The sequence below is a fragment of the Aphis gossypii genome, chromosome 1, assembly GCF_020184175.1.
Source record: "Aphis gossypii isolate Hap1 chromosome 1, ASM2018417v2, whole genome shotgun sequence".
NCBI classification, from domain to species: Eukaryota; Metazoa; Arthropoda; class Insecta; order Hemiptera; family Aphididae; genus Aphis; species Aphis gossypii.
Genome location: NC_065530.1, coordinates 27,118,104 through 27,132,359, shown reverse-complemented (window position 1 = coordinate 27,132,359; position 14,256 = coordinate 27,118,104). Strand labels below are relative to the sequence as shown.

The following is a 14,256-nucleotide window of genomic DNA, read 5'->3' as shown; positions in this document are numbered from 1 at the left end:
GGCTACACTGCTGTGCCGCCGCTATCGAGAGACGTACTTGCGCCCCACGGGATCAAGTGTACACGGAGTACAGCTACGTTAACCGTGCGGGCACGTGGTGGGGGGATGCGGCAACGATCGCGCGGCGCGTGGAAGGGACGGCGGGGAACGAGTGGAGGAACGTACGTTTTGTTGTTGTGAGTGGTGCGACCGTTTCGCCGTTTCGCGCGACGTCATTTATACGTTGATTGTGCGACTATAGATGTTATATTTTGCCCGTTTTCTGGAAAAACGAACCGAACTGCGAAAGACGACGTCCGCCCGGCAGACGATCTGAACACGAAAAGCGAACCACCCGTGGACATTCCGCCGTTGGATTTGGTAAGTTGTGTTTTCGTGTTCGTACGTACCGACGGTGCGAGTGGCGCCGGCGAGAAACCTCGTTGTCCGCCGAACACCTGACCGCCGCCATTTTGTCGCGGCGGTGGCATGATGTTTTTGTTATTGTTGTGGTCGTCGTACTCTGATAAACTCATGGGTTCCCGGTAGTGACTGCAGAGGAATACTCGTAGACGTTAGGCCGCCAGCCAGACGAACCCGTGACGCGCCTAACCGTTGCCACACGTTCGTTTTTGTGTTCCGAATTCGTGCCAAACATGGCGTGCCACTTCCTGGTATTGACCCAGAACTTCGTGTTTCTTTCTAGACAACGGTTCTACTTTTAATAGCTGCCCCCTAGTTGGTGGGGAGGATCTTGCGTATTTTTGTTTTTGGGTTTGTCGCGTCGAGTCTCCTTATCTAACCGTACGACGGGTTTTTCCATCACCTCCCTAAATGCCTGATTGCCGAAAACTCATACTATTTAATAATTACATTCGCAGTCACAGTCAGCTGATGAATAATTTCAAATAATCACGGCTGTACCGATAAATCACCTGAATAACATCCCATACGTCGATATCGTGTTTATGTAATAATAAGTCAAGTACTTTGGCTGTTTATTATCCTGAGTGTGTATTTAGGTAAATGGTAATTACGGTTGTTATCGACAGACTAATCGCGTATGTACGCTGTGTAATTCAGTTCTAAGTCCTAACTTTTTCCCTATTCTATTTTTAGTAGTAGTCAATTCATAAGATGAATTTACAAGTTTTGTGATACGGTATTATTTTTTAATTTTTTTTCAAATGTTTTGTTAATTATGTATTTCTGAAAATCATTTCATTGTAACTTCTTTTTTCACATATTACCTAATTACATGAGTAAGTTAGTAAAATTATTCAAAAATTGAAAACAAAACAGTTATGGAGATACTAAGTACCTACTTGCATATTAATTTTAATTCTAAATATATTTGTTTTGTAAACCAGTATTTGATTAATTTTTTATTTTGAAATTTAGTTGCGCACTTGATTCATATTATTAATTAAGTGTACATTTATAAATATTCTATTATATCTACTTAACTCTCATAGTAATATACTTACATTTTTTCATAGCACAGAAAAGTATTTGTATATTCCCAGCTGGAAATAATTTTATGATTAGGGTCCTATTTTAAATAAAAATATAAAATTAAATGATATTAAACTATGTTTATTTTCTTTTTTGATTTTAACATTGAATTTTCTTTATGACTAATTCTTACAGAATTTTCTAAACTAGGTATAAAATTATTAAGATATATTTAGGTATGTTGAATAATATTCAAGTTCACTAGGTGCCTATATTTTTATTTTTAAATTATATCATAATATATATTATTTACTTAATTTAACAAATCAAATGATCAAGTGTACCTCTAACATGGGTAATAATTTTATCCTGTATGCAGATGTTACATTTGAATATACTTACAATAAATCAACAATTTGTATTACTATTTTTGAAAGTAGAATTATTATACCATACCTATAATAATAATATTATCCAACAATGTCATTACTGAATATAATAATACAATTTAAGGCTATCTAACTTTCAATATCAACAGATATTGGTGGTAAAACCCATTGATATACAGATAATGGGTATTATAATGTCTTGATAAATATTTAATTGACAATTTAGAAGTTAAAATTAGGGATTTGATTACTTATTTTATTTTTCTATTTATACAGAACAACGTTCATTGTGTATTATTGCTGAATATAATTTTTTTTTTCAGGTTTATTAAGTTTCTTCATTCGAATCAGCTTTTTGTAGCTCTTTGTTGATAGAGTGATATCAACCCAAGAAAAAAAGACATTATTTTCATAAGTGAAATAAGTTTTCTATAATTTAACTTACATTTTTATAAAGACAAAAGTGAATACTTATGGTATTTTTATTAAATGTTAGTTATTTTTTTATTTGTTGTACATAATAAAGTCTAAGTAGACACGTTTTAGTGTTAAAAGTGATTGTTTTATCATAAATTTAAACAATTTTTTTTTGTGTACACACGTTGGTTCCTTAGAACCTTAAAGAAGTTTAGATGCTTGCTACAAATCACAATAACTCTGGGATTAACCTCAATATGCCCAGTAAACAGTTAAACAGAATGTAAGTAATAATACTTATAATTTCCATGTATACAACTTAATATTTTTATATTACAGAAGCTTTGAAGGGATAGATGATGCCGGCTGGAAAGCCAAGCTTAAACTTCCTCCTCAAGATCACCGCATTAAAACAAGTGTATGCAAAATATTCAATGAATACTTTTTGGTCAAAAATATTAACACATTTAAAATATGATTTATAGGATGTCACTTCAACCAAAGGAAATGATTTTGAAGAATTCTGTTTAAAACGTGAATTATTAATGGGTATATTTGAAAAAGGATGGGAAAAACCAAGCCCTATTCAAGAAGCAAGTATTCCAATAGCACTTTCTGGCAAAGATATATTGGCAAGAGCAAAAAACGGCACAGGAAAAACTGGAGCTTATTCCATACCTGTACTTGAACAAGTAGACCCAAAACTAGATGTTATACAAGGTATGAACCTTAAATCTTTGCTTGTTCTTTTTATTATTTTAATTATTATAAAATTGTATGAATGTCTTATTTTCTAGCACTTGTGATTGTGCCAACTAGAGAATTAGCATTACAAACTAGTCAAATATGTATTGAACTTGCAAAACACTTGGACATTAGGGTCATGGTGACTACTGGTGGCACTAATCTTAAGGATGATATTCTTCGTATTTACCAAAGAGGTAAGATTTCCCAATAATACTTAAAATGTTTCCTTTAAAAATTATTTGAATGAGGTTGCATTAAAAATCACTGTATATCTATACCTATTTTTAAACCATTACCCTTTTAATTATTATTTTTGACTAATAATATTTATAAATAGCAATATAAATATTGCAGTCTATAATATTGTAAATTAATTTTTAGGTAAATATATAAATTTAATTTTGCTCAATGATGAAAGTATTTGGATTCCCCTTCACTTAAAATATATGAGTGAGATTTAATATTTGAGAGCTTAATTCTAAATCTATACTTACTAGTATTTTAATAATAAATATTTTGTTCATAAAAAATTTAAAGAAAATAATAATTCTTGCTATTTGATGATAAATATTTTAATCTTGATTCATAGTTTTTTTTTATATATTTAAATAATTATTGTCGCCTGTTGGAATTTATTCTGCTCTATGATGAAATATTTTGGATTCCCCTTCACCTTAAACAACATGTGTGAGACATAATGTTTGAGAGCTATGATTTCAGATTTGAAATATTTAATTGTTTTGTTTAATATATACTTGTGATAAATTTATTGAAATAAAAGGATTCTAGTTTATGTATTAATTGTTTACCAAAAAATACTTTTAAATGCTGAGACATTTTATTGTTAATGACTATGCTCTATGATGATATATTTTGGATTCCCCTTCACCTAAAACAATATGTGTGAGATAAGTGTTTGAGAGCTATGATTTCAGATTTTAAATGTATAATTGTTTTGTTATATCATATATTTATGATAAATGTATTGAATTAAAAGGATTCTAGTATATGTATTAATTGTTTACCAAAAAAATAATTTAAAATGCTTAGACATTTTACTATAAATTACTATGCTCTATGATGATACACTTGGATTCCCCTTCACTTAAATTTTATGGGTGATAAATAATTTTTGAGAGCAATTTATTACTGTAAGTTCTTTCACAGATGATATGTATGGTTTTTAACTAATTCTAATAGTGCCTAATTATTGATATTAAAATTGCATATTTTTCGAATAATTTGAGCAAAGGAAATTATATAATGTAATGTAATTACATTATTTTATGTTATTATGACAACTGGCCTTTCATAATAACGAATACAAAACATAAACTTGAAGTTAGATTAAAGTATTTGGCATACTCCGATCCAACTGGCAACCAAAATTCATCCATTCTCGTGCATTCCCACCATTAAAACTCTCCAAAACACTGGCCACTGACACCTTTGTTGCTATGTCACTACCCGCCTATTTGTATGCGCCAAGGAGCAGTGCTCTCTTGTAGGCTGTAGTATAGTTTCAATACAGTATGATGCAGTATTTATATCCATATAACTAAAGTCTCAAAAAATAACAGAATAACAAACATTTTTATATTGTTCTTTATTATAGTAAGATTTAAATGCTTTACATTTCAAATTAATTTTTTTTATTATTATTATTAATTAAAAAATGAATATTATGTGTTAATCACTTATGTAAATTAAGTTGTAGCTCTGACTACTCCTTTTTTGTATGCTTATGTATCGCATTAAGTCTGAAGTTCTGAAGTTCATAATATGTACTGCTGGTTTGTGTTATAGTGAATAACAGTATCTAATTTCAATCACTATATATTAGAATTTTATAATATTTTTTAAATGTTATTGTTATATATTGTACTTGATTAATATGTTATGTTAATATTTTATTTCTAGTGCATGTTATAATTGCCACTCCTGGAAGAATATTAGATCTCCTAGACAAAAGCATAGCTAAAGTTGATCATTGTCGGATTTTAGTTTTAGATGAGGTAAATATATTTATTTTTTCTTAATTCAGTTTCATAATATTATTAAATTTTTTTTGTTTTTAGGCAGATAAACTATTATCACAAGATTTTAAAGGTATGTTAGATCATATAATTTCAAGGTTACCGTCAGAGAGGCAAATCCTTCTGTATTCTGCCACATTCCCTCTGACTGTCAAACAATTTATGGTGCGTACTACATTGAAATCAATGAAAATATTCTTTATTCCAAATAAGTAAAAAAAAAAAATCATGACACATATTGATTTGATCATAGCAGCCTAATCACAGCTATTCACCGTTCTGTTGGCTATGTGTGTTTCGCCAGACTTATTTGGAATAAAAATAAAAATATACTTAACTATAATATATAAATAAATTTAAAAACTTTCATTGTTATGATATAGGATAAACATTTACGTAGTCCATATGAAATAAATTTAATGGAAGAGTTAACCTTGAAAGGAGTTACTCAGTATTATGCATTTGTTCAAGAAAAACAAAAGGTTCACTGTTTGAACACTTTGTTCTCAAAGGTATGCAATATTTGGATGATAAAAATCATTTCTTTTTTTTTAATTAAATGCTTTTCATTTTATATTCTATATTTTAGCTTCAAATAAATCAAAGTATAATATTTTGTAATTCAACCCAACGTGTGGAGTTACTTGCTAAAAAAATAACTGATCTCGGCTATTGTTGTTATTACATTCATGCTAAAATGGCCCAAGCACATCGTAATCGTGTATTCCATGATTTTAGAAAAGGATCTTGCCGCAATCTTGTTTGTTCTGGTAATATACTAAATTCTACCATTTCATATTAATATTTTTTTGACACTAATATTATTAATTTTCTTATAGACTTATTTACGAGAGGTATTGATGTACAAGCTGTAAATGTTGTGATAAACTTTGATTTTCCCAAAATGGCAGAGACGTATTTGCATCGTATTGGTAGGTCAGGCCGATTTGGACATCTTGGTATAGCCATCAATCTTATCACTTATGATGATCGGTTTGCTTTACACCGTATTGAACAAGAATTAGGCACAGAAATTAAACCTATACCTAAGGTAAGTTATTTACTAATTTATACTTATAAAAATATACTAATATATATAAGGTAATAATTTTTTTATTGATATGTAGAAGTAAATAAACAATAGTTAATTTTCGTTTCATTTTTTGCTCTTTTTGATAACCTTATTTAATTTATTTAATCTTATGTCTAATCTGCTTTATGAACTGGCTTTTATAATTAAATTGCTGTATGTATCTGTACGGTTGTATCTTTAATCCTTAAACACAAATTATTTATTAATTGCGATTTTATTTGGGGAACAATGATATTTTATTTTATTTTTTTTTTTTACAATTTAACTAATTGTTTGAATTAATGAAAAACAACGTATTCCACATTTTTCTAAATTTCTTTATTTAGTACAGGATTATATTATGGTTTATTATATTTTGTTTCACCAAGTTGGTGGCCATTTAATAAAAAAAAAAAAAATGCTCAGTATCAAATTTTAGAATTCATTTTGAGAAAATTTCATGATCTAGATAAGTTTTTGTAAATGAATATTTTCATCAAGTGGTTGTGATATATATTTGTTTTGTTAATGCTATCTGCAACATTTAATTAATGTTAATTAATGTTATCTATATATTATTACTTTAAAAGTTTATTTAAAATGAATAATAAGTTTAATTTATTATATAATTATATGTTCTATTCTTTTTTTCTTGTAGGTAATTGATCCAAGGTTATATGTTGCACGACCAGAAGATGTTGATATTAATGAAGAAATGGACCTTAGTAAATGAAAAATTCTCCTTCTCCAACTATTGTAAATAATTGTATCTATAACAAACTCAATACCTACATACTTAACTTTAAGACTCAAAGAACCCAAGATATATACATTTTATTTTTCAATCAATCCAAAGAAAAATTTGATTTCAAAACTATTTGCAGTGAACTTTAAATTTTTTATTTTAATTTCGTAAATTCATAACTAAAATCTCTTCTCTTGTTTTTTTTTATTATTATTATTAGTATTATTTTATTTTCATTTCACAAGAAATTAATGTTGCCTTGCATGGTAGTACTGTGTCTCGATATGGTTACTTTAACTTCTTGGATCAAGCCTTCCGTGAACAGTACTGCATTTTTGCCACATTGGCATCAAATGTATATATATATTAATGATATAAACAAATTCCCTCGCTGTTGTCCGATATATTGTATATAAGAGTATATTATTTATTATATTTAAAAAAATTAAAATTTGTTGCTATTGAATTAGCGAAAAGATCTCTAATGCAAGTGTGACTATTACCAGTTGATCCAAATTTCGTGCTGAGAATACGGCTGTCTCAGTTACAGTACAATAAAAAAACTTAAAGCTGGAACCCGTCCTACAAAATTTCTTTCTAATATTGGCTTATGAAAACTTTCACTTCAGCCCGATTGTTTTCTTACTAATTAAACTTTTTTCTGATTTAAATTTGGACGGTAAAATTTTATTTATTATTATGTATTTGACCTAATTAATAAATCTTTCAAAAATTTATTTCATGTTCATAATTTGACTTGGGATTTCAGGGCTGAAGTCAAATTATGTATTGGGGGGGAAAAATTGTTAAATTTTATTTTTTTCTTAATGAAATAAATAAGTACCATTTTTGCTAAAAAACTTAAAGAAACAAAATTAAGAATTTCTAAACTTAAAAAAATTATTAATCTCAAAATAAAGTTACACAAAATTTGGTACTTACTTTTCTTTTTCGAAAAATAAAATATGATGTTGGCTTTGCTGCATTAATTAGGAGTTAAATTACTGCTACATCAAAAAAAAAAAAAAAAAAAAAAATTAAAAAATGGTTGTAAGTTACAAAATAAATTTTATTTTACTTACTTTAAAATCAATATTTTATTAAGATTCTTCTGTTACAGTCTTAACTTATATTTTATAGTAGGACTAAATTCTATTAGACATTCAATAACTATTTTAAGTTGTGTATACAATTTTTATATCGACTATAAATCCCGTTACCCATTTAATTAGTGTATAACATATTATTTTCTCTATTATGTATTATTAAAATTAACTGTGTATCCAACTATTTTCATGTCAAAAAGATGTATTGTGATATACAAATTTAGTGTAAAATTTGTAAATGGATAAAAAAAATATGAATTGGTAAAAACAATGAAATAAATCCAACTTTCAACCACCATTTGAGTTTTTTCTTATCCTGAAATTATTTAACCTTAAATAATATAATCATTTATATTATTATTTTTGTGAGCAACTATCAGTTGTTTAAAATTGTTACAGAAGTAATCAAAATTTTAGTATTAACACATGACGTACTTATGTTGTTTCCAATATTCATAAGGATAAAAACTTACAACAGTAAAATAAAATTTGGTAACATAAATGTTTCACAAAATATGTAAATCACTTATTAGTAATATCTTATAATAGAAGGTAGTAACATATTATATGCTATTAATCCTGTAACAATTTTAAGTCTGTTAAGTTTGTCTAAGGTAAAGTTTTGCTGCACATGAGTGGCCATGAATTAAAAGAAAATATTTAAGATAATGTTTTTTTTTTAATCATGTTAAACACTAAAAGGAGTTAATAGTAACTACTGCTTCCAGGCCCGGCTAAAGGGACAGGCGACATAGGCCAACGCCTAGGGCGGCATTTAATATTTTTGTATTAAAGTCAAGATAAAAACTTAAACAAAGTTTGAATCATATTGTAGATTGGCATTTTTAACGGGCAACGAAGTGCACGGGTTTAGCTATTTACATATAAATATATTCTAGCCATAAAAACAATAGATATGTTGTCGTCAAGGAGATGATTTTTCGGTGTTAAAATAATATATTATATTTATTCATCTCTGTTAGACAAACAATTTCGTCAGTACTATTTTGAACGTTCAACCGTAGATATCTGCAATGTAAAGTAAATTTAACATGTCTAAAATGGCAGATAAAAAGATATATTGTTTGTCTTGTCCAGATTTGACGCTAAATCACGACGAATGGACAATTACAAAATTGAACTCTGATAGAAAAACAAAGTAATTTTGTAGTTGAAAAATCACAACAATTTTTGTGTTTATATCTAAGGTTAAAAAATTCAATACTCAGTTTTTCATACATTTTCTTTAAAAATAGCTATAGAGAAAACTCATAGTAGGAAAAATGTTAAGTGCGCTTGAATTTTAAATGTTTACGAAGTCGCGTAACGATAACGATTTTCTTTTCAAACGAAATTAAATATATTATAATTCAAAAAGTATAAGTCATACACCAATGCCATAAAAACTGGGTGTGGAGAGTGTGCAGTTTAACATATTTCGAGGGCGCCGCGCCGCCGCAGCCCGCAATTTTCAGTATATTTCTACTTTTATTTGTATAATAAAATATATTGAAATAAAACTAAAAAAAAGAATATTGAACAAATTGTATGTGTTTATAGAGAATTTGCATTATAAATTATAATAATTAATAGAAGTTTTTGGAATAATAATATTGCGAATACATATATATATATTTAAAATATAAAAATAGGATTCTAGAAGTCAAATTTTTTAATAAAATAAATTAAAAGCATTAATAATTGTAAAAATCAAGATGCAAAATGACACTATTGTAAAATGTGGTACCATACCTATTTACTTATCAGTCATCAATACTATTATTTATTGATTCATTATTATAATTTATATTATACCTATTTTAATTGGTATGTGTACTTAAATACAACATAAAATATTTTTAAGTTGTATTTTCATTGTGAATTGTGATTAAAATTCAAAAGAACAATAAGGTAAGTATTAACACAATGAACACCATATTACAGTGGTATTAAAATTTAAATCAATAAAATGCAATATCAATTCAGATCAATAATAAACACCGTCAACAGTCTACTAGTTATTTACGTCTCAGATTTTAATTTTAATTAATAATGTATTTATTTTAATATAGCATTATACCTTCCATTCGATAGCATTAAACTTTTCTTTTTCGGAGTACAATTTTTTTGTAAAATTAAAAATAAGTAACACCTTCACATGCATTGTTGCATGTAAACCATACCACACCGTGTAGGTACTATTACTGCAGTGCAACCCATAATAACTATTATAGTATATCGGGATAAATAAAAAGACAATACATATACTGGCTGTATAGCTAATAAATATATTTTCGAGAAACTTAATAAAATATATTACAATAAAAAAAAATCAGTCATAACTTACACAGTTAAATCACTTAAATCTATTATCTAATAGGACATATGTTACATAATAATAAATAAATAAAAATGTAAGTAGTTAACAATAGTATTTACATGTTTCATGAGATTACTTTTTATAAAACAATTAATCGACTTCTTCGACGGTAGGTCCTCTAGAGCCAGGGAAACCTTGCGCACCGGGAGGCGCGCCCCCGGGTTGTCCCGCGCCGTGTATCTTCATCATAAGAGCAGAGCAACTCTTCTGGACTTCCTTTAATTTGTACTCGTACTCTTCCTTGTCGGCCAACTGATTGTTGTCCAACCACTGGACGACCGCGTCGCATTCCTGTTTGCCGGTGTTCTTCTCGGATTCGGTCAACTTGTCGCCGGCCTCTTCCAACGCTTGTTTAACACTGAACACGTAGCTCTCCAGCTGGTTCTTTGCCGCGATCTTGGCCTTTTGTCGTTCGTCCTCTTCTTTGTACCGTTCGGCCTCGCTGAGCATACGATCGATTTCGGCTTGAGACAGGCGACCCTTGTCGTTCTTGATGACGATATTCTTGGAGCGGCCGGAGCTGTTGTCCTTGGCCGACACGTTCAAAATGCCGTTGGCGTCCATGTCAAAAGTCACCTCGATCTTGGGTACGCCCCGGGGCGCCGGTGGTATGCCCGTCAGGTCGAACGTTCCCAACAGATTGTTGTCCTTAGTCATGGCCCTCTCGCCTTCGAACACCTGAATGGTGACGGCCGGTTGGTTGTCCGCATACGTCGTGAACGTTTGGGTCTGTTTGCACGGGATAGTGGAATTGCGCTCGACGATCTTGGTCATCACTCCGCCCGCGGTCTCGATACCCAGCGAAAGGGGCGTGACGTCCACGAGCAACACGTCTTGAATCGCAGAACTCGTGTCGCCGCTGAGGATGGCCGCCTGCACTGCGGCGCCGTAGGCCACGGCTTCGTCCGGGTTGATGGACAGGTTCAGCGGTTTGCCGCAGAAAAAGTTTTGCAGCAGACTCTGAATCTTCGGGATCCTCGTCGAACCGCCCACGAGCACCACGTCGTGTATGTCTCCCTTGTCCAACTTGGCGTCCGCCAACGCCTTCTCCACCGGTTGCAGAGTCGATCTAAACAGATCTGCGCACAACTCCTCGAAACGGGCGCGGGAAACTCGCGTGTAGAAATCGATACCTTCCATCAGAGCGTCGATCTCTATGGTGGCCTCCGAGCTGGACGACAACGTTCTCTTGGCCCGTTCGGCGGCCGTCCTCAACCGTCTCAACGCCCTCGGATTGGAATGTACGTCTTTTTTGCATTTCCTCTTGAACTCGTCGGCCAGATGAGCCACCAGCCGGTTGTCGAAGTCTTCGCCGCCCAAGTGCGTGTCGCCCGCCGTCGACTTCACTTCGAATATCGAACCCTCGTCGATCTGCAGAACGGACACGTCGAACGTTCCGCCGCCCAGATCGAATATCAACACGTTCCTCTCTCCTTTCAGGTTCTTGTCCAGACCGTACGCCAAAGCCGCAGCTGTCGGTTCGTTGATTATTCGCATCACGTTCAGGCCGGCTATGACGCCCGCGTCCTTTGTCGCCTGTCTCTGCGAGTCGTTAAAGTACGCCGGCACCGTGATCACGGCGTCCGTCACTTCACGGCCCAAGTACGCTTCGGCGGTCTCCTTCATTTTCGTCAGCACCATCGAACTGATTTCCTCCGGCGCGAACACTTTCCGTTCGCCTTTGAATTCCACTTGGATTTTTGGCTTCCCGCTGTCGTTCACCACTTTGAACGGCCAGTGTTTGATGTCGGCTTGTGTCTTTTCGTCGTCGAAACGACGTCCGATCAAACGCTTGGCGTCGAACACTGTATTCACGGGGTTCATCGCCACCTGGTTCTTGGCCGCGTCGCCGATCAACCGTTCGGTGTCGGTGAACGCCACATAACTCGGGGTGGTCCTGTTACCTTGATCGTTGGCGATGACCTCTACTTTTCCGTGTTGCCAGATACCCACGCAAGAATAGGTGGTACCCAGGTCGATACCGATCGCCGTCTTTCCAACCATTGCTTCGTCGAAAACTTGTAGATTTAGTTCACGCACAATAAATACGAATAGAAATTATACGACTCTAAAACGTTTAGACGGTAATAGCGCACAACTCGAAAACGATTTAAAAGTCACTTTGTTTTGAATATATCGCACTGGAATTATCGTGGATAGCGCAGAGTAGCACAAGACAGTATGCCTCGCTCGTTGAATCGCACTGGTATCGCTCGAAATTCAAACTGATGCCCGACGCCGCGCTGCTAACGTTTATATATTCGACGAAACGTTCTAGAAGGTTCGATACGTTTCGCGAGCGCCGCCGTGGCCGCCGCGCCGTCCCCCTACTTCACCGCCACAAGTGTCACGCACTATTTTAATCGTCGCTACCCGTATAGAGCATTCTCGAATTTTCTTCGTCCTTCTCGTTGTTTTCACCCAGTTCTCGCTGTTTACCCAGACGTCAATTATTTTTTTTTCTGTTTTGATTTGTCTTTACAGCGCATAATATAGTATTGAATTGTTATCAATTATTATTATACATCAAGGATTTATACTTTATAGGTACCTATACCGGTATAAATTAATTAATTCTTAATAAACAATAATGATTTTATTTACCAAGCATAGGCGTAGCGTGATTAATTTTTATGGAGGGGCTATAGCCTTTTAACCTTGTGGAAAATCTGACAAAAGTCCAGATACAAAATTCTAGGGAGGGTTGACATAATTTTGAGGGGCTATAGCCCACTTAGCCCTCACCATTCTACGCCTATGTTACCAAGTACTTATTTTGACTTGGCCAAAATAATTTAATCGACATTTCAAAAAAATAAACGAATAATAAATAGCCTTAAAATAAGTGAAACATTTTTATAATTAAATCATATAAAGAAAATGCCAGTTTAAATAACTGGTGAAATTTTCAAGTCTCTATGACTTATACTTTTTGAATAATAACGATTAACGAATATTCAAAATCGTTATTGTTCCGCGATTTCGTAAAAAATTTTCTATAATGATGCTTCGAATCATTTTGAAGGAAAATTTATGGAGAACTTATTGTAAAACCTTTTAACCTTAAATGTTAATACAAATCATTTTATGAATTTCAACAACAAAATAACTTGTAAATTTTCGCATTTTTGAACTTTAAATGCTTATAAAAAAAATTGTAACTTTCGATTTTTGATTTTATTTTTTCAACTAAAATAAGAACAACTTGTAAGCAACCTTATATTAAATTTTCAAGTTATTTTTGGCTCCCAACAATTTTTTATTGACATTTAAAAAAAAAGGCGGGTAGTTGGGTATTGCTCTGCTGTACATTAGGTGCCGTGTAGATCACTATTATATATTATAGGAGTGTTAAATTTGAAGCCAATGATAGGTATCATTTTATACGAAAAACGATTCTGAACGAAGATGATTAATTGTTAGCCAAGGATATAATTTCCAGTGGTTGGTTAAAAAGGGAGTTAATGATTTAATGGCTTGAATACACTAAAATTTAAGTTCTTTTATAAATTACTGTAACCTACACTTATGAAAAATCTTGTTTACATTTTCAACTCTTATGCTACTTACACAAAACTTTTTATGAATTATACTTACAAAATAATTCCCAAATATTCATGATTTTAACGAATTTTTGTCAATATTTGAACTTCAAATGCTAATAATAAAAAATTGCGCCTACCTACATATTCTTATAATTTTGTTATAACCATAAGAATAACCTATGAGGAACTTTGTATTAATTTTTCAGATATTTTGACTCCGCCAAAAAATTTTATCGACACATCAAAAAAGAATTCTTAGAAAAATTGAAAATTTCAGTTGTCTATAAATAGCTCAAAAAAAGTCAAAATATTTTTAAAATCAAATCATGTAAAGAAAATGACAATATAAATAACTGTTGAAATTTTCATTAACAAATATTTAAAA

General features: G+C 31.9%; 2 protein-coding genes across 2 annotated transcripts; one reads left to right on the top strand and one right to left on the bottom strand.

The window, feature by feature from the left end:
- The first annotated feature begins 164 nt into the window (after window positions 1-164).
- LOC114133096 (ATP-dependent RNA helicase me31b) lies at window positions 165-8,244 on the top strand. The gene is made up of 11 exons (XM_027998723.2): window positions 165-360; window positions 2,147-2,523; window positions 2,580-2,658; window positions 2,726-2,960; window positions 3,038-3,181; window positions 4,908-5,002; window positions 5,066-5,188; window positions 5,407-5,535; window positions 5,613-5,793; window positions 5,863-6,074; window positions 6,754-8,244. Exons 2-11 carry the CDS (start codon window positions 2,456-2,458, stop codon window positions 6,826-6,828), a joined length of 1,341 nt encoding a protein of 446 aa, XP_027854524.1. The 5' UTR covers window positions 165-360; window positions 2,147-2,455; the 3' UTR covers window positions 6,829-8,244.
- Window positions 8,245-10,211: 1,967 nt separating this feature from the next.
- On the bottom strand, window positions 10,212-12,570 carry LOC114133077 (heat shock protein 70 A1-like). Its single transcript, XM_027998701.2, has one exon. It carries the CDS (start codon window positions 12,328-12,330, stop codon window positions 10,417-10,419), a length of 1,914 nt encoding a protein of 637 aa, XP_027854502.1. The 5' UTR covers window positions 12,331-12,570; the 3' UTR covers window positions 10,212-10,416.
- Between the last annotated feature and the right edge of the window lie 1,686 nt (window positions 12,571-14,256).

Excerpts from the sequence above, each read along its gene's own strand:
- LOC114133096 (XM_027998723.2), top strand. The coding sequence starts at position 2,456 with ATGCTTGCTACAAATCACAATAACTCTGGGATTAACCTCAATATGCCC. Across the intron at positions 5,794-5,862 it reads CCGCAATCTTGTTTGTTCTG|ACTTATTTACGAGAGGTATT; the intron begins GTAATATACTAA and ends ATTTTCTTATAG. Across the intron at positions 6,075-6,753 it reads AAATTAAACCTATACCTAAG|GTAATTGATCCAAGGTTATA; the intron begins GTAAGTTATTTA and ends TTTTTCTTGTAG.
- LOC114133077 (XM_027998701.2), bottom strand. The coding sequence starts at position 12,330 with ATGGTTGGAAAGACGGCGATCGGTATCGACCTGGGTACCACCTATTCT.